Source organism: Plectropomus leopardus, chromosome 22 (genome assembly GCF_008729295.1).
Source record: "Plectropomus leopardus isolate mb chromosome 22, YSFRI_Pleo_2.0, whole genome shotgun sequence".
NCBI classification, from domain to species: domain Eukaryota; kingdom Metazoa; phylum Chordata; class Actinopteri; order Perciformes; family Serranidae; genus Plectropomus; species Plectropomus leopardus.
Window position 1 is genome coordinate 16,132,721 of NC_056484.1, and position 20,474 is coordinate 16,153,194.

General features: G+C 40.2%; 1 protein-coding gene and 1 non-coding gene across 3 annotated transcripts; both read right to left on the reverse strand.

Annotated features, from left to right (window-relative positions):
- Nucleotides 1-2,182: 2,182 nt before the first annotated feature.
- Nucleotides 2,183-19,219, reverse strand: brd1a (bromodomain containing 1a). Of its 2 annotated transcripts, none has more exons than XM_042511283.1 (13): nt 18,873-19,219; nt 16,591-18,004; nt 15,849-16,017; nt 15,076-15,207; nt 14,845-14,973; nt 12,561-12,873; nt 11,581-11,898; nt 8,291-8,872; nt 7,539-7,680; nt 7,226-7,359; nt 5,455-5,564; nt 4,910-5,064; nt 2,183-2,840 (listed from the first exon to the last, which is right to left on the reverse strand). In XM_042511283.1, exons 2-13 carry the CDS (start codon nt 17,985-17,987, stop codon nt 2,657-2,659), a joined length of 3,765 nt encoding a protein of 1,254 aa, XP_042367217.1. In that variant the 5' UTR covers nt 17,988-18,004; nt 18,873-19,219; the 3' UTR covers nt 2,183-2,656. The 2 variants fall into 2 exon arrangements, with proteins under 2 accessions (XP_042367217.1, XP_042367218.1); XM_042511284.1 differs by having other exon boundaries at nt 15,861-16,017; nt 18,873-19,218.
- On the reverse strand, nt 13,371-13,443 carry trnak-cuu. Its single transcript has one exon. It is a non-coding gene; the product is annotated as a tRNA-Lys (tRNA).
- Nucleotides 19,220-20,474: the final 1,255 nt, after the last annotated feature.

The window sequence follows — 20,474 nt, forward strand, 5'->3', positions numbered from 1 at the left end:
CCTTTTTGAGGAGAGTTTGAGTCCCTCTTGTGCCCAAAATATGTCTAAAAAATCCAAATTGAATAATAAATCAAGAAATTGTATATGTTTTTTTTAAATCGCATTTTTATGTTACTTTAGCTGTAAGGTTGTGGATGTTTTTAACATCTTTTTGATCAATAAAGAGGAAGTAAAGGAAGATGCTCAGAGGCGCTCTTATATCCACGGCTGCTATAGTTAACACGAGGACAGAATTCTAAGTTCAAATTCAGTTTTTGAGACACAATTCTGAAATTTACCAAAATACTACTTCTACCATGTTGTGAAAATGCTGTCCTTTTTTCATGAACATCTGGGATATATTCAGCAAGAATTTGCAGTAGCCGTGTACAGTACTGCTTCCATTAAAACATGATGATACACTGTGGGCTCAGTGTTTGATATTTAACAAAACTGGATCGTTTTTTAAAAATTTTAATAAGTCACTTTTACATTTTAGAATAAAAGAAAAATCATAAACCTCCTGAAGAGGATGTATAATTTGACGTTAAAGCAAAGTTCCTGGGACAATGGATATGGAAGCAGAATATAAGAATAATAATAAAGAGCAAAGATAGCAATATTTTTGTATATTATTTAAAGAATCCTGCACTAAATCACTGAGAAACACTACATAAAAAAACAAAGCATGTCATCATATTTGTATCTTTTATTTTTTTGCTAGAAAAAAAACAGTCCCAGCAATATTTCATATGACCTGATTAAAAAAACTACTACAGTTAAGTACAAAATGAAATATACCAAAACTACCCAATGCTACCCAGAAAAAAAAAAGAAATAGTATAAAATGAAATGTTTTGAAGTCTACAACTACAAAAAAAATAGAAAAAGGTTACTTAAAAAGAAGGCAAGTTTCCACCACAAAATGTGCCACTTTACCACAATCAGTTTGCACGTCTTTCCTCGGATATAAAGTAATGCAAATACTTTACAATAAGTTACCGCAGGCACGTCTCCCTACGACTACAGCAAAACCAAGTAACAGTCAAATGTATCACGGAAAAATACACCTTACTTTTTTTTCTCCTTTTTTTGTAACAATTTCACACGTCACACAGAAAATTAATAGGCAAAAAAATTTCTGGGTAGCAACATTTTTGGTTTCTTGAGAACAATATACGTTCTGGGTCCACAACATCAGACTGCCTGTATGAGCTTCAGAGACTTACATACTGTATAACTGTGTATTCAAATCATATAAATATATATGAACAAAAATATACTAAAACAACTGTTTAATACAAAAAGGATTAATGCCAAATGGAAGCTTATGATCATCAACTTCAATAACTTAAAAATAATGAAAAAGGGGAATACTTTCATACTTCTCAGAAACATTACATTTTAGCCCTAATCTCCTTAATACTAAGGCTTTTGCACTTTTTTTTTAGTTCTTGTTCATACAGCAATGTCAAAATAGCACTCACATGTTAGTGCCAAGAATGCATCAAGTATAAATACTAAGAAAACTCCTGTACAGTACCCATTGATGTCAAAACTACAAAATAAGTTAGTGTCAGGCAACTGTACAGATTATTTACAGTTTAAATACAAAGGAAGATATTTGTAAATGGAGAGGACCAGGATGTAAATGTGACCATGACGTAACGTAAGCTTTGGTTACAACTGAAACGCCTTCACATATGCAAGAAATATAGTTTTTTTTATCTACTTGTATTCTACTAATGTATCAGCTACTAGATGCTTCGTTTTTAGAGAACTCGGAACAGAAACTATGATTGGCTACCTGCCAAAAATAACGGATTGATTGGCTACACCTAAAATTTAACAGTCGGTTTTAAAGGGACAGTGCACCGCAAAATCCAAGATTCACATTTTACCTCTTACCTATGGGGCCGAATCGGATTCGACTGACATATTTCCTAGTCTGGTAAATAGTTCCTACATTAAACTGTTCCGAGAAAAAGGTCTGTGGATTATCTCGATTAACCGGGTCATTACTTATGGAAATAGACATTGTTGTTGACTTTTTCAAATGTATTTTTTTGGCCCTTTGAGCACCAAAAGCCGAGTGCCATCTAGCTCCATTATATTGGAGAGGAGGCAGACATCTCTATGGCTGATATCTCCAACAATCTGCAACTCAAACCAAAACAATCTAGAGTGATAAACAGCACTACAGGTAAGGAGTAAATATGCTTTTATTCATATTTTATTTATATTTTGTGGCGCACTGTCCCTTTAAGTTTCTTAAAGTCCTGACATGTTTGGTAAGGCTACCAAAATGTATGAAATCAACCACGAACGTTTATACCTTGAAATGATGAAAGAAATGGACAGTCGTTGGCTGGTGGAGTTAGTGAGGAAGGGAGGAGGACATAAAGAGCGGTCTCTAAGCACAGTTACAAGCCTGGAGTTGGAGAGGAGAGTTAGACACATTCATTTCAGCAGCAGCCGTATCCCATCGGCACATGGTAGGAGTGTGTGCGAGCAGGAATGGATGAGGAAGAGACACCACCTGTTACAGCAGGTGCCCAGTAAACATTTGAGTCTCCTGCAGAGACAGAGAGAGCGTGGGAGGAGAAGAGGAAGGTATTTGGTACAGGAGAGGTACGAGATTGTGTGAGTGTGGAGAGACGAGAGTCAGGGAGTGTCATCAGTCCACGTCGCTGAGGTCGCTGACTGGCTCGTCCTGCACTATGCTCAGGTGGTTCATGGCACGGCTGAAGGCGATCTGGACAGCCTTGCGAATGCTGGATGTGCGGCCCTCCATCATTTTGATTTTGTCTATGGTTTTGTCCATTCCCAGGGGAACCATCTTGGATCTAGGAAGCCACTGCCTGAAGGGGAAAACACAGCATCTCTGTTACAGCACCTGAACAGTAGCTGGGATCGAATGTCTTTTTGTCACAACTCTAGATGTATCACTTTCCAGGAATGTAATCATTCTTCTCATGAGAAAACTCAAGATTTCTGGCAACAAATGAAGTTTGGTTTTTAAACAAAGAGCTACAGATAATAGGCGTTTATTCTCATACTTGTTTTTCTTTCATGAGAGGTGAGAAAACACAATGAAAACCCTCCCGTGACTGATTTTTTTGCCACAAATCAACAACCTCTAAGAGAAACCTATTATGCTATTGTAAGCCTTCAATTTATAAGATATTATGCTGCGACGGTTGTATAGAAGATTATTTTTTATTACTGATTTATCTGTCAATTATGTTTTTAATGCTTTAGTCTGCAAAATGTCAGAAAATAGTGAAGCAAAGCTTCCACATGTTCCAAAAGCAGAAGGTGGGGTTTTCCAAATGCTTGTTTCATTCAACCGACGGTCCAAAACACAAATACATTTCATTTACAAATCCTTACATTTTAAAATCTGGAATCAACTAACGTTAGGAGTTTTTTCTTGATAAATGACCATTCTTACATTTTCTGCAAACTAACTTCGTTTCAGCACTTATTTGCAGAAGACACCTTTGTTTTTTGTGCACATATAATCAAGCTAAAAATAACAGTTTTTCTGCAGTTACTTTTGGAGCGAGTTGGGAGAAAATTGTGGCAACACCCGCAGTAAATGACTCAAACTAAGTTCCAAAAATAGCAAAAGAAACAGCCATCCTAAAATATTACTATTGCTACTCGACTGCTACATTTAAGTATGCAGTGTTCTATGGGATGGAAAATGTTTAGGGAAGATAAATGATGTGTGTGCCACGACAAAAAAAAAACTAAGAGGTATTTAATAAACTGATTGGTGGTGAAGGACAAAACATAAAGCTCCTTTATTACACTCAATTGCAATTATTTAATCATACAAAATGTCATTTTCTGCCACTAGTGGTCTATTGATCAAAGCAATAACAAAAGACGGAGAAAAGCCGCAATTGCAGTCAGTTTCCCAGTTAGGATTCCATCAATGTTTGATGCTCAGGAGGTTTTTTTTATAAACACTCAAATTATCCACAGAGGTCTAGCCCTCTCCTAAAATAAACAAACCACGTGATTAAAACCAGTAGAAACAGTAAATAACAGTACTGGGCACAGCAGGGGCTGGAGCCGAGCTGCAGCTAACATTCCCACTGAGCAATTTAAAAAAGACGTTAAAAAAATTATATGTCTATTTGTCTTTAGACGTTAAGATTTATTTGTCTTTCTATGTTTAGATTTCAGTTTTTCAAGATTGAAAAGTTTAGTAGATGTCTAGTCTTTGCCTAAACGGAAGAGTAGACAGAATCTTTTTTTTTAAATCATAAAGTAAATGCACGGGTATGCAGTACTTTTATGTATTTAAAGTTTTTTTTTATGTATTTTAAAGAAATTTTATGAATATTTTAAAATATGGTCATACATTTTGGTTATTTGTAGCCTACAAATCTTGATCTATAACAGGGCTAAAGCTTGAAGACGGTTTTTAAATGATGTCTAATTCTCATTACTCAGCTTGTTTCGCTGATAATTTAAGATTTAGACATCCTCGGACCGAAATCCATCGTCTGGTTAAGACCTACAGTTAAAATCAATCAAGATCTAAAAAGTGTATCGTAAAAATGTGGCTTGAAATTGGATAAAAAAGTCAATTTATAAAAGCTTCTGGCAGAAGACAACCACATCCCTGACACATACGCAGGGATATTTGTAATATTCTTTCACAGCGGCAGACAGAAAGCAGTGACACACAGGCAGCAGCACCATCAACACTGTTAAAAACTGAATAACATTTTCCCACAGAGTCCAGGTGAAATTTTCAAACGCCTCTCACTGCCTCCTGTTGTCCTTTGACAATTGATGTGACGCAGCCGCCAGAGAATAATGATCAGCTGACGGACATGTTGACATGTTTACCCTTGTAGAAGCCTGTGTCAGCTTAAATCATCCCCCACAGATAAACAGCGGCCGCACTCACCAGCTGCGCTTGTTGTCGAAGAAGAGCACGAGGTAGAGTTTCTCTTCGGCTTTGTACTGCATCTGCTCTCCAATGCGCAGCACGTCCATGGGGGGCATGGGGATGGACACCCCGTTGTGCTGGCAGCCCACGCGCGGCATGTGGGGGTCGATGATCTGCGCACAGCGGGACAGGCCGGGGCCGTTACACACAGATGCTCATGAATGCAAAAGCATGCCAAACATACATCCACCCCCAGAGTCACTCAAGCATATAGTAAAGATGTCTTAGCCATAAACACGCACAAATGCATGCGCTACCAGCTTGAGGCAATAAGATTCCTTTGCTCATTTGTCCTTTCATGCTAAGGTCAAATTCAACTGGTTAACAGTGAAAGGCTGCCACCTAAAGGAAAAACAGGAAATTGCTCCCCCAACTGTCACACCTGAAGGAACAGCTGTACAAAACTAGGACTTTATCCTGTGGGACAAGATGACATAAAAAAACTTCAGAGTAAAGAGACTTCAGTCAGTGATTGTCATGCTTTCTTGCCCACAAACACTCACCAAGGCAGGGTAGGAAGGGTATCCACTACATTTGGCCCAAACTAGCTTTAGGGGTTCCAATGCAACTGTTGCAGCACTAGCGGGCATCCAAATATTGCTGTTGCCAACCTCTATGGAAGCGGGAACAACACCATACAAGTCACATGAGGGTTTTCAACACAGAAACACATTTTCAAAGCCGTGCTGTAAGTGCAGGAGCACACAGCAAAAAAATTAAAATTAAAATGAAAAAAACAGGGTGGGAAATTAACTTTTCCCTTTAAGGGCCATGTTGAACGACAGATATGAAAATTTACCAGCCACTTTTAGTGTTTTATTAGCCAAATATGAATTTTAGATGAGGGAAGAGTCTCCAGCTGCTTACTGGTTACATGCCATGATGGCAGGCGGAGCATAAAGGCTCTCTGGTCACTGCCAAAAGTCACAAGAAGTTGGCTTGATAGCTGCTGTTAATTTCCAACCCGGCTTTTTATGAGTGTATAATACCAGACATCTACAATTTCTATCAGGTTAAACATTTAGGGCCAAATAGAAAGGTTTATTCTCCAGTTCAATATGTAAAATTTAAGGCATTAAAGATTTTATAGCACCTGCAGACATCTGGGAATATGCACAACTACTTATTTTAATATATTGCTTCATGGCCACACTGATAACTCACCAATATGGCCTACTGACACTGGTTTAAAGGGACAGTTCATCCTAAAATCAAAAATACATATGTTTCCTCTTACCTGAAGTGCTAGCTATCACTCTAGAGTGTTTTGGTGTGAGTTGCAGAGTGTTGGAGATATCAGCTGTACAGATGTCTGCCTTTTCTCAAATAAATGGAACTAGATGGCACTTGGCTTGTGGTGCTCAAAGCGCAAAAAAACAATTTTGAGAAATTCAACAGCAATGTCTTTTTACAAAAATCACGAAGCGGTTATTCAAGATAATCCACAGACCTTGTTGTGAGCATTTTCATGCCAACCATATCAGAAGGAATCATGCATAAACTCGTAAACGCGAAGCTCGTGATCATGACAGCGTGAGACGTCAGACGTCGGTTGAGCTGTAACGTTAGATAGCTCAGTGGTGCTAGGTGAGCTAGCAGTAGATGCACTCTTCCTTCTGTGCGAATGTAGTTTGGCAGAATGAAAATAAACAGTTCCTACATGTTTTTTTTTTTTAATTTTGGGGTGAACTGTCCCTCTAACACATACATATATCAGTGTATATTTATATGTATTGAAACTGTAGCACTCAACTGTTCTTTAAGCTACTGTAATACCTCACTGGACTTTCAGTTATGGCAACTAGGGTCAAGTATAATATATACTTGACCCTAGTTGCCATAACTGAAAGTCCAGTGGGGTATTAAAGTTCTAGATATATTGCTTTCTAATATTTACTATTTTCTTTGATAAAGTGGGTTGTTGTAAAATGTCAAATCTCCTGGTTAGGGATATATATTTCTTCATAATACATTTTAAAAATAAATTTGAAGCTATTTGCAAAACATGTTTACTCTGAGTTCTTAGTATCAACTTAAAAAAAACTGGATCATTCAGGCTTTGATTCAGTTTCTGTTTGCACAAACAATTGCATTAAGTGAAGCACTAAAGTACAGAATTTCATAAGATCAATAATACTTGTCAGTACTTAACTGGAAAAATACTGCACACTTATCTGAAAAAGTGAATACAATATGTAGTCTGTATACATCACATTGAGATAAACCCTTACAGAGGCATGCAAATTCTTTGAACACATAATGCAGTTGACTCACCGGCAGCGATTCGTGCAGCTTTTGCAAAATTTCCCGTTTCGATGCAGGCGATTAATTCGCTCTTATCATCCACAGTGTTTCTCCGGACCAATGCGGGTTTCCCTTTCCCACATTTTGGAAGACTGAGAATTGTGCTGGAAACGAAGAAAAAGAAACGCCTGAGTCAACAGAGTCGACAAAACATCAGTGCTGATGATGGCTTGCTCTGACGACCAGCTGATAAGAGAGAGAGCAGCTGACATCTTTAGGCCGTGCTTTCAAGTCAAATCAAAATAAAAACACAAGATCAGACGTGTTATATTTGTCGGATTACCTGGTGTTTCCTGGCAGACTGCTACATGAAGAAATTGAGGACTCAGAGGCACAGCGTCTTCGTGGCTCCACAGGTCTACTGGCTCTACTCGAGTTTTCTAGCTCCTTTTCCTCCTCTACCTCCAGAAAACCGGTCGACAAGCCTGAGAGGAGACACACCGCAGTGGAAGGCAAAAATATTAAAAACCCATCACAAAAATGTATCATACAAATACTGAAATGGTATTGTGTCTGTAAGGGCAAGAGTTTGCTCAATCAGCCTCTGATCTCAATTACGCAAACAAGTCTGTTGTTAGTTACAGCTGTGCTGTTTTGGCTGCGATGAATTATGAGTATTATAAGAGCTAATTAATGCTGCTGTACTCATTTTATCAGACTTAATTTTTAATTAATAAATTCATTATTTATATAATAATATTAAATACTGCACGCTGTTTTGGGGCTGTGATGAATATTCAGTTTGCGAAAGCGCAGGTCTGATATTGCGTTGCAACCACTTAAAAAAAAAAAAACTTCTAATTTTAATTCATGTGGACACTAATTATGTGGGACTTCTCATAGCTCCGGTCCAAGTGGACGTTTGCGCCAGATTTGAAGAAAATGCCTCAAGGTGTTCCAGAGAATTCGCATTCACGAGAATGGGACAAACAACCTGAAAACACATTGCCTTCAGTCACGGCTGTCACTGGTGTGGAGGCATGAAAATCACAGTCAGCCTATTTTTCGGAGTATTTTTCTTTGTAAACTTCTTACCAGTATCAAGTCGTTTCACAGGGGACTCTCCCTCCTCTTCACGCTCTCCCTCTTCTCCCTCCTCCTCTCCGTCTCTGCTGCCGCTGTGCTTCCTCTTCTTGCTGTGAAGTAGCGTCTCCAGCCTGGGAATGACCACCGACAGGAAGGATTTGGAGCCCAGCTGTGCGCTGTCTTCGTCTTCCTCCTCCTTACCCTCTTTTCTTTCAACTCCGTCAGCCCCCTCTTCTCCGCTCCTTGGGGGTTTGCGGGGACTGGCGGCCTTCGATTTGCGGAAGAGCACGGCTGTCCGACGGTTAACCGTGCCTGTGGGCTCTGCCAGGGTCGACGTGGCCACCACGCTCACGTCTCCGTCTAACAGCGAGTTCTGGAGGCTGTCGTGGGAGTGGCCATTGAGGCGCGGAGTGGAGGAGAGCAGGTCTGGTATTTCCTCATCGAATTTGACGCGCTTGTTGTGATGCTTGTCTTCACAGTCTGGGGCAGCGTCGATTGGTTTGAGGGTGGGGGGTTCGGGGTCTGCCTCTGAGTGGATGAGCGGAGGGATGGAGTCCGACAGCTCCAGTTTAGGGGGAAGAGATTTGTCTCCTGTAGGGGAGAAGAAGTTGAAAGAATAGTTGTCATTTATGACCATACAGAGAACATCAATCACTGACACAGACATTACTCATGTTATGGCACACAGATATTGCAAAGTTTTTGATAATTGTGCACCACACTTTTTTGTTTTCTTTGTTTTTTGTGTGCAGTTTATTATCCACATTAATGTATTTTCCTTTCTCTTTCATTGTCATTACTATGTCCTCATGGTGCTATAAGATTAGAATATTGTTTAATTGTAGTAAATGATAAGCTATGCAGACGAGCAAAACAAAATTTTGGGCATCCTGTTTTGAAAGAACGACGACAAAAAAGCTATTCCTATGGAACAAAAGTGCAGTCATGACACAGACATAAAATATGGCCTGTAGTGTGATGCTATTACCAACAGTAAAGCACCACAGCACCCACACTTTGTCGTTGTGTTGGTCGAAATGCTGACACAGCATATTGTTGTATGTCTTTTGGGTTTATCATAAAAGTAAAACAAGGCGCTATTTTGCATAACACAGAGGCACTTTTATAAATAAAAAATGAGAGCAAAATGACTTTTTCCTTCCTGTTTTTCCCCACTAGCTCATTATAACGCTATCTTCAGGAGACTTAATGTGACTCAGCAAGTGTACAGCGAATTTAAGCTTTAAGAAGCCACTGCAGTGACACAGTGTGATACCACAGTGATACTGTGTTATGACCTTGTTTACACATTTTTATCATTATGATTCTAATCTGGCGATGCAGACAATTCGGAGCCCCATGTGCACTCCCATTGAGAGATCACTTAACAGAAATATAAGAAGGTTGTTTGAAGCTCAACTATGACGTCCATGTCAATTATCCTAGCAAAAGCAATTTGTGATTCATAATATTATCCCAAAAATCATCAAAATATGCTTAAAATGGCTCTAAAACATATTGGAATCACTTAACCATAACATTTTGTTAAAAAAAATCTGTATCAGATAATGTGAAGTTTCTTGTTATAAAAAGATGTGCTTTAAGTTTTAAAAAGATATTTTCACATTATTATGTCATATAAAGGTATCAGGTTTTCTTGTTATAACGAGATACTATTTGTCATTTTTTTTAGTTATTTTGGGGGCTTTTATTGACTTCACTTGATGGGACAGCTAGAGAGATGACAGGAAATGGGGGTTAGAGAGTGAGGATGACATGCAGCCAAAGGCCAGCGGTCGGAGTCCAACCTGGGGCTGCTGCGATGAGGACACACAGCCTCTGAATGTGGGGCATGCGTTCTCCCAACTGATCAACCCTGCACCCCTACTTATCTTCTTTGTTAGATTGTTTTGTTAAAATGTGATAATTTATTGTTAGAAGATAAAAAGTTTCACATTATAATATGTTAACTTTACGTTTATATTAGAAAATTGTGTAAAAACCATGTCTTCCCATCCCTAGTTGTGAGTGTCTTGTTCTTTTATTTGAAGAAAAAACCTGCAGTTGCTCCCCTGGCAACTACCTCCAGATTTTTATGAGCCATTCTCTGACAAAATGACATAATTTGTTGGTGCAATAAATATTCTTAAGTATGTGCCAATGTCACTAAAAATGCTTTTTCAAATTGACAAACTATATTACCACTAATTATCCGATAAACATTCAAAGGTTCTATCAGTTATATATATAATTAAGATTGTATTTTTCTTCTTAATTCTAGTTTTGGGAAATTGGCTCTGCTTTTCCTTTCCCAGGAACATCTGTCATGTTTTGAGCAAGCTTCCCTGAAATAGCAGGCAGATGTTCACCTAAACACAAACAGTGCAGGGGTTATAATGATGTTTTATAGTAACATAATAATCACTCCAAATCTCCCTTTTGTTCTCTTTGAATCGCTTTCAAAATCTTCGGTATTAAGAGGTCTGGACACAGGCTTGAATTGTAGTACTGAAAGCAGCAAAGATAACAACAGCCATGTTTCCAACACTTTTGGTATCCTTAAAACCGGTACCTGACCCACAAGGACATGTATATAACCACTAGATCTGTTAACTGCTTCGACCGCAGACAGTTCTATTATTATGATGTATGATGGGAACAGCCGCATCACCATTCCCATCCAGCTCTTGTTGTATTTCCTTTTCACCAGCCATGCAGAAGAACGACTGCACCTCACTGATCCTCCATGGTATGGGGTTTCACACAGAGATTTTAGGAACAAAAAAGAACAGGCTGAAGTGTTTAGAATCTCTGTCGTGTTTGATGGGATATTTTTTTAAAAAGCGTGTTTGTGCACTGAGTCCTTGTAGAGCAAGAGTGACAATTCTCTCTTGACCAGTCAACAGACTGCAGTGTTTCTAGCTCCACTTTTTAGTACTGAATCAGTGTGCTGGGAACCCAAACAAATGGATAATGACAAGATAGGAAAAAAATTAACTGTTCTTTTGGTACCATCCATAACTTTTGATAATGGAAACATAAAGATAGCCATTTAAATGTGTAACAAACTGAACTCAGCTGGACTGCTTGGTGGAACTGAGACTTAAACACCCATGTTTCAGACACACTAGGTACGCTGAACAGCATGTGACTTTACTCTGTGAGGCTATGTTTTGGGTTGGGTGGAGCTAATCCGTGACCTCTGACCTGAGCTTCAGGATTTTAAGAACATGTGATTGTCCTTGAAGAGAGCAACAAGCAGATTATTAAATTTCTAAAAAAGCCAGATCCATACGTACCTTCATCATATGGAAAATGTCCATTGGGCTTCAAACTCTCTTCTTTAGGTTGACTCAGCTCTGGTTGGGAAGCAGCTGATGAAGATGATGTGGAGGGAGTTGTGGAGGAAGAAGAGTGGTGGTGGTGGGAGGGTAGGACTCTCTTTAGGGTCATTTCGTTGCGAACATCGTTGATGGTCTTTTTGAGCAGCTTTAGGCGCTTGCTGCGGGAGGGGCTCGACTTCATGGCACAGGTCAGGTCAAACTTCTCCAGTAGCTGCTGCAGCTGCTTGTCTGGAGACAGATGCTGTCGATTGGCTGGCACTAGTAGGCGGTCCACTAAGAAGAGAATTGAAACAACGCAGAGGAGAATTGAAACAACATAGGAGATAATTGAAACCATACAGGAGAGAACTGAAACCATGTAGGAGAGAATTGTAACAATGTCGGAGGGAATTACAACAATGTAGTGCAGAACTGAAACAACACAGGAGAGAATTGAAACAATGTAAGAGAGAACTGAAACAATATAGGAGGGAACTGAAACAATATAGGAGAGAATGGAAACAAAGTAGGAGAGCGCTGAAATTATGTAGGAGAGAACTGAAACAATGTAGGAGGGAACTGAAACAATGTAGGAGAGAAATAAAAAAATGTAGGAGAGAATTAAAACAATGTAAAAGAACTGAAATAATATAGGAGAGAACTGAAACAATGTAGAAGAGAAATGAAAAAATGTAGGAGAGAATTAAAACAATGTAAAAGAGAACTGAAATAATATAGGAGAGAACTGAAACAATGTAGAAGAGAAATGAAAAAATGTAGGAGAGAATTAAAATAATGTAAGAGAATTAAAACGATGTAGGTAAGAAATGAAATAATGTAAGGGAAAATTAAAACAATGTAGCAGATAGCAGGTAGTGACATGGTTTTGCTCAACAAATGCCATTCACTCGCTGTGATTCTAATGATGTCACAGAGGCATGTGTCTTTGCTCTTACCGTCTTCCCAAGAAAAGGTTGCTGGTGCTTTGATTTCAGGAGCTTCAGTCAGATGCATGCCACTTTCTTTGTCGAAGCCAATTTTCTCTACGTCTCGCCGGGCCTTCCTAAGCAGGGACCCGCCCTGGTCTCGGAGGCGAACGGCAGCTCGGTAGAAATAGGTGTCCTTTGAGTTATACTTCATGCAGTTATCAATAATGAGGTTGAAGTCATTCTCAAACTGCTCAAAGTTGTTGTAAGCCTGTGCATCAATGCGCTGCCGCATGGTGGAGAAGTCCATTGGGTGCTTGATATGGTCGAGGTAGTCTGGCACCTGTGGGAAACAGATAAAGAAGATAGAAGATATAATTAATTACAAAGATTTACTTACAACATCTTTAAAAAGGTACGAAACAAATATTGTATGTTGTGTGTCAACCCAGCATTCTTGACCCAATACAGTCATTTTGGATACAGCATACAAGTGTGACTTCAGCAGATTATGCTACTCTGCTGGGGTGTATTATCTTTTATAACATGACAACAAACTCTAAAAAGACTGTTAACACCATCAATAATATTCCATATTTTTCAAGATTATTTAAAGAATTTTTTTAAGGCACAGGACATTAATCCTCCACATCAGATTCCCCAACTACAACAAAAATACCATAAAACAAAACAATATCACAAAATAAAAAATATATACATAGAAATAGCCTTAAAATGAAGAAAAATATCTTTCATTAAAACAAAGTCTTCAATGGCAACAAAACCCCTTTCTACAATATGGTCTACTTAGAATCTCACAGCCTCCAGAGTCAAAAGCCACGCCCAACGTGGGGCTCGAACCCACGACCCTGAGATTAAGAGTCTCATGCTCTACCGACTGAGCTAGCCGGGCCTCAGAAAGGAGAAAAACCTTCACCTTTATCTGACGTCACCATCTGCCAGTGGCCCTTACTCTCAGATTACACATTCCACTCAACGGAAGGTCACACTGCCCACCACTGTCTGCACATGGTGCAGCGTGGGTGTTCATTTATAACCTGAGTCACTGAACAGAACGTCTGACATATAGCGAGCAGTTGCAGAGATGGCTGTGGTTTTTTTGGGTGTGTTCGAGTGCAACTTTAGACAAAATTTGTGTGTCAGGGCTCTCAGATAATAGAGAAACTCATTTATTTCAACATTTCTGAGACAGCTAACTGGCAGACAAACAGGTATAACAGACCCACTGTTTTGCCATTAGTGGGCTTACATCCTGACAATAGCACAATGGTAAAAATGCAAATTGTTGTGTTGAAATATGAACCAGCAAGTCCAGTTTTGAGCCTTAAGTCCCTGGATGGCAGTGCAAGTCCCCGTGGTAGTTAAAAACGGGACTGTACACCTCTTAAAGGGACAGTTCACCTTAATCAAAATATTTTTCCCTCCTTTTTCAGTCTAGATTGTTTTTGGAGTGAGTTGCCGAGTGTTGGAGTTATCAGGGGGCATTTATTTATGAACGAGAGGATTGTGCTAGTGGCAGTTCAAGATGTAAATATTAGCAGCGTTTTCCTCGATTGAGCTGTAACATAAGCAAGCTCAGTGGTGCTACGTGAGCTTGTCATAGATGCACACTTCCTTCTGTGCAGTGATATAGTTGGCACGTTTAGTTTGGGAGAAAGAAAATGGTTCCTACATGAAACCTGTTCACAACAAGGTCTGTGGATTATCTTGAGTAACCAGGTCATGATATCTTGAAAGAGATACTGCAGCTGAGTTTTTTAAATGTATTTTTTGGCCATTTAATACCACAAGTGCCATCTACCTTCATTATATTGGAGAGAAGACAAGACATCTCTAAGGCCGATATCTTCAGCATTAAGCAACTCACACTGAAACTATCTAGAAGGATTAATTAGCTCTCCTGGTAAGCGGAAAAAAAATGTATTTTCATTTTGGAGTGAACTGTCCCTTTAAAAACTTCATATCTGTAGTTACTTTCTTCTGCAACCCAACACAACAAATCAACAATATCAGCAGCACTATCTGTGTTTCCTTGGTGAAGCCCCCTACTATGACCCCCCCTGCTTCAATACTCCAATTTTCCACTATTGCACACAGTAAATATAATAACAGCACCACAAACTGAGATAAAGTACATCTGCAGAACAACAACAAAACAAATCACATAAAAAATGCAAGAAATAGGTTTGCTTTGCAGCATATTGTGCTCATAGTATTCAAATAATAGATTAAGTGGGTACAAACTCAACACTAAAACTTAAAAAAAAAGTGTTGCATATATACTGAAGCTTACCTCACTGACATCAACCGGCTGGGTGAAGATCTTGGCCTGGTCTTTTGTCTGCAGCTGGTCCAGGAGGGCTCTAAGCAAAATACTGAAGGGACTCAACTGCATCTCTAAGAGGGTCTCTTGAAGTTTAATCTACAACACAGCACAAAAGGAAACCATTAGAAGATCAAATTGTTTCATTTATCTGACCACAAGTGGAGCCTGAAGTCTACCCATTGATCCCTCCGCTCCTACCTCCTCCCTCTTGAGCTTCTCCCTCTTGCGGATCAGCTCCAACAGCAGCCGGGCTCTCTCAAGATCGTGTCGGAGACGATGCCACTCCTTCAGCTGGTCCTTCAGTGCCCTGCTCTCCTCCTCACTCTGCCTCTGGAGAAGAAATTTAAATAAAAATACAGTCATTAGATTAAGCATACAAATAAAAACGTTTACATTTTAATCTACATGGACATGTTGCACACATCCTTTGCTCCATAAGATTCTTCACAATTCAATCATTTGGTTCACTTTACTGAAACGACGAGCACCAAAGAAGAAACAAGAAAGACGCAAAAAGGAGAATTAAAATAAACAATCTGACTGTATTTCCTGTCTTTGTTGAGAATTTGTTTAGTCTGAAAGGAATTAAAAGCCCATATAGACAGTTTTCCCAAACATAAGCCTGTTGAGTTCAGTGATTTCAGCAAACAGCCCGGGCTATTAATTAAGGTTTCATTGTATGTGCATTCCAATAGCATTCCTTATGAACAGTCCAGCTCCAAAAATCTAAAATCATTACGTGGCAGCAGATGTTTTCATCATGACAGGCTGCCACGAATGAATGAGTGAGAAACCCTGCACATCATTGTAACAGCAATAAATACGAGACAAAAAACACACAAGGCAAAACATTAGAATGTAAAAGGCTTAAGAAAAATGTGTGAAAAATAATAACACATATCCTAACTTCTAAAAGCTACTGACACTTTAGTAAAAGCCAAAAAGAAGAAAGTCTCCTGTGGTTGACTGACAGATAAACAAACCGGTTGCGCATTCTTCTGAGACTGCATGCTTGTGTGAAGACGTCTGATGAGGGGAAGCCCATTCCTGGATTGCCTCTTCAGCGTCCAGTAATTTAGGACCAGCTCCACAAATGCTTTCTTCTTCTGGACTGACACCTGGTTCAGAATGGTTTGTAACCTGCGGGAGGCCAGGGGAGACGAGTGTGGTGAGAGTGGTTTGATATATGTGGTTGTGGTTTTCAGAGTAATATTAAAATTAGCAGCCACAGGCAAACTTTAAACAACAGTGGACTAACACTGGTTACAGACCGAATGCATGCAAGCAGATCACTAAAGCTTCTATATGTGAAGGCAAACAGTCACCAGTGTCACAAGCTTAAACTCTGCAAAAGCCAATGTTTGTACATGAACAACCAAATATTCCAGTCAAATTTTGCTTACTGTACCTCTGCAACTGCAGTCACTCCGCACTTTACACTTGTATATATGTATATATGTATAGTCTCTTAGTTTTTAGTTTTTTAAGCATATTCCTTTTATATTCTATTAATACTGTTTGGTCTTTACTGTATCTGTAATGTATCTATCTATCTATCTATCTATCTATCTATCTATCTATCTATCTATCCAAATGTCCAATCAGTGTCCCACAAAAAGAGAGAAAAGCCCTCTCTATGCCACCACTCGCATATCAAGTGTCACAGCTTTAAAAAAAATGCGAATACGACCTCCCATCATGAACGAACTATACCTGTGAGAAGGAAACGTAGGCACAGTAGCAGGGGTTGGGGCTTCCCTTTCAGGCTCAGGTTCAGGCTTCTTACTTTTACTCTTCTTCTTTCCTTTTGACTGTCCTTTACCAACACATCTGGCTTTGTCCGCTTTCTTACACAGTCCATTTTTGGGTTTGGCATCATCGTAAATCGTAAGTGGCCTCCTCACACACCCGTTTGGCGTGTGAGCGCCACAATAGGCCGTCTTTTTCACAGAAAACGTGGGCTCTCCGGTGTCCGTTACCTCTTTAATTGGCTCCATCTTCATAAAGAGGCCAGCCTTTTGAGCACAGCTGACATGGAAGGCGGTGTAACAGTTAGCTTTGTGACACTGGATGCACGCCCCAACACCTTTCTCCTTGCAGAGGTAGCAGGTGAGCTTCCAGCGGGCTGGAGGAATGTGGCTGACACCGTCGATGGGTTCAATGAAGGTGGTGTTGGAGAAGCCAACCTCGGGGACCCAGAGGGCGCACACCACATGGCCCCAGCGGTCATCGTCTGTCTTTTTCACCGCTCCACCCTTGTTCGGACAAAGGATGCAGTCTGCGGGCTGGTTGGGCGACTGAAGGCAGTGTCTGCACAGCCACTGACCCTCGGGAATGTACGGCACCCCGTAACATTCCTGATGCACGGCCACGTTGCACATGTCACAAAACAGGATAGCGTTGCTGTTGTGACACTCTCCGTCCATGCAGATGCAGCAGGCGGCGTCCTCGTCAATGGGCGCTTGCTTTTCGCTGCTTTGATCCAGACTCTCCAGGTGCAATTCCTTCTCAAAGCGGTCAATAAGGAACTCAAAGACGTTGTGAGAGACCTTACTGACCCCTTCGCTTTTCCGTTTTTCATTCACCAAATCCAGCCAGGCGTAATCTTCCTCATCCATGTCATACTCTGTTTCCTCATCCAGCTCTTCCTCCGTCTTCTCCTCAAATTTATAAAATGCAGCTGAGCGCTTAGGAACTGCTGGAAGGTTATATTCCACTGTACGATATTTAGGCTCTTTCAGCTTTGGACCGGGATTACCAGCGGCCTGGTGTCCACCTCCATCTCCCTGCCCAGTGATTCCCAGTGCTGCGTTCCTCTTCTCCTGGTTGTTTTTTAATCTAACGGACCTAAGGAGGACCTGCTGCTGTGGTTTCTCAGTGTTCTCCTTGTTGCTGGTGCACTCCATCATCTCCTGCACCATTGGGTCGTCATCCGAGATCACATCCAGCTGGTCGTATATGCTGATTCGATGGAGGCGGCCATCGACATCGAACTCCACCATGCGCTGCGCCTGGGCGTAAGTCAGGATTTGCTTGTTGGGGGAAGGCTTGATGGGGGAAGGTGGCCTCTGCGGCACCGCCACCCGGTGCTGCCGAGCTTTCTTCTTCATGTTGGTGCTCCGTGTTGCTGTGGAGACACAAAGCGGAGATAAACCATTTGAAATATGCACCCAATTCATTGTGATCGTACTTGGCAAAGACTGCATTATGACCTGTTTAGAGTCAAGTTATCATACAAAATCATAATCATGATCATCATAATCATTAAACTTATGAGTCTTGACTGTGGACTTCACTTGGGACTGGCCGTCTTGACTTGGGACTTGAATTGTGAGTCAAGCACAAAGACTAGAGACTTATTTATGGCTTGAAAACAGTGACTTGGTCCCATCTCTACTGTTTGCTATGATAACGTACCTGATTTAAATTGAAAGATAATGTATACTAATCTATCCCAATGTCCCTTACATCAAAAAACAGGAAAAGTTAAATATTGTAAAATTTGAAGGCTTTAAAATGTTAAAGTCAACCTGCTCTCTTGTGAGCAGAAGGAAGGTGAAACTTTCATTGATATTACAGCTTCAAACTGCAGAGACTTATCTATGTAGTGACCTGATAACGTTAGCAGCTGTACGTTACAGTTTTGTCAATGAACTGGGGCATTTAAATGCGGTGGGAGGCGGCCACACGGGACACCATCAACATGACTGCGCAGGAGTTAACACATGCCCATTTGGTGCAGAGATGAAACTGCCTTTTGACCAACGACTCACATTCAAAGTGGCCAACTTGCTAACAATAACATTAGCTAGCCTGCTAACTAGCTAAAGGAGCTAGCCACCCCCCCTACACGGAGCAAATGGCGTCAAACAAAACAAGAGCCCTTTAAAATATGTTAATTCGCACCAAATGTGTAACATTAAAGACATTTTCCCACATGCACTGACCGCTTTCTCGTCGTCACGACATAAAAGGAAATAAAGACAAAAACATACCTCGGGTACACGAACAGTTTTGCTAGCTGAGGAAGACGGTAGCTAGCCAGCAGCCTTACAAAGCAATGGCGATACGGCCTGCTAAGTGGCTCTAAATCCGTACACAGTGTTCTCATCCAACGGGCGATACTGGGGTCTTTTCAGCTACTAATAAAATAACAAACAGGCCTGCTTGGTGCCCGTTAGGTTTCGGTTTTAAATTCAACAGAGAACACACAGTTATCTGCTTTGTGGACCATTCATAAGCTGGAGTCGCTCGCTAGCCACAGTCGACCAGGAGCAAATAGCAGTAACAGCAGCACGGACGGCTCATCCCCCAACACAACAATGCGTTTCACCAGACAACTCCCACCCGCACGCACTACTCTACGTGTGACGCTGGAGGTCATGTTGGTGGTGAGTCGTAGATCTCACACAAAAGCCCATCTGTCACACAATCAATGCACTGCCATTTGTCGATCCTTACTAGCTGTACGCAGACAAAGCTGCAAACAAAGAATCAGAGTAGATGCAGTGTCTGAGTAAAAACGGAGATCCCCGTTTTGACTCTCGGGATCGGGCTGTGAGATGAGTTTATGTATGTCATGCTCTGGGCTATTGATTCAGCATTTTTCGTAGCTAGCCACAGAGGACAGTCACAGGACACAGGCAGAACAACAACAAACCATTATGCCCCACCCTGGTGACCAGTTTGCCCCAAACGCTCTTCTTTAAGTCAATAGATCCGTCGGTTACAGCAGTTAAACGCAATGTGGTGATAAAATCACATTAATGTCTTCCTATTAAAAATCCATTATTTTCCTCAGAACAGAATGACGATGAAAGTAACACATGGCAGCAGTAATTTATTCACTGAGCAGTAATTATTTCCTAGTAACAAGCTTCCCCATCGATCACTTAATTACCTGCATTTGGATAATTTTTATACAAATTCCTGCATATTCTGTATGAATTTATGGTTTAAATGTCTTTGATTGCATCTAAATTAAAGTTTTTTGATTTCCTGTTTCATTTTTTTCTGACTTTCTTTCAAAAACACGGGGAGAAGGCAATGAACAACGACAGAAGCGACCCCAAAATAGCGAGATATTACCAAAAAGTACAATAAAATGACCTGAAAATCAGTTTAAAAAAGAAACAACAATACAATGACCTGGAAAAAAAAGTACTTTAAAATGTATAATTACCCTGTAACATAATTTTAAATGTCTAATTATGATAACTAGAAATAAAGTTTTTCCAATTAGAATTATAGTTTTTGTTTTTTTAAAGTTCACCTCGTTATCCTGCTAATTCTTACAGATCTATGAGAAAACATGCCGTGTGAAGCACTGTCATTTGAAACATTGCTTTTTCTGATCTTGTAAATGTACCATTCCAGCAACAGTAACAAGGCAATGCATGCTTGTGTTAGTGCACAAACATAGTACATAAGACATACATAAAAGATGAAAAATGGAAAATGTTAGGGATTAGTTTTTTATTTGGCTGAGGAGAGGGATATTCAACTTTAAATGGATGTATTTTGTATTTGTTTTCAGTACACTCAGAACCCCCAAACCCACAACAGGGTTTTCAAAGCATGTTTTCTTGAAAAATTGC

Bases quoted from the DNA above. Each gene is read 5' to 3' on its own strand.
- brd1a (XM_042511283.1), bottom strand. From the start codon at position 17,987: ATGAAGAAGAAAGCTCGGCAGCACCGGGTGGCGGTGCCGCAGAGGCCA. The intron at 12,874-14,844 runs GTAAGCTTCAGT...TGTTTCCCACAG, and splicing joins AGCCGGTTGATGTCAGTGAG to GTGCCAGACTACCTCGACCA. The intron at 7,681-8,290 runs GTAAGAAGTTTA...GTCTCCTCTCAG, and splicing joins TGTGAAACGACTTGATACTG to GCTTGTCGACCGGTTTTCTG.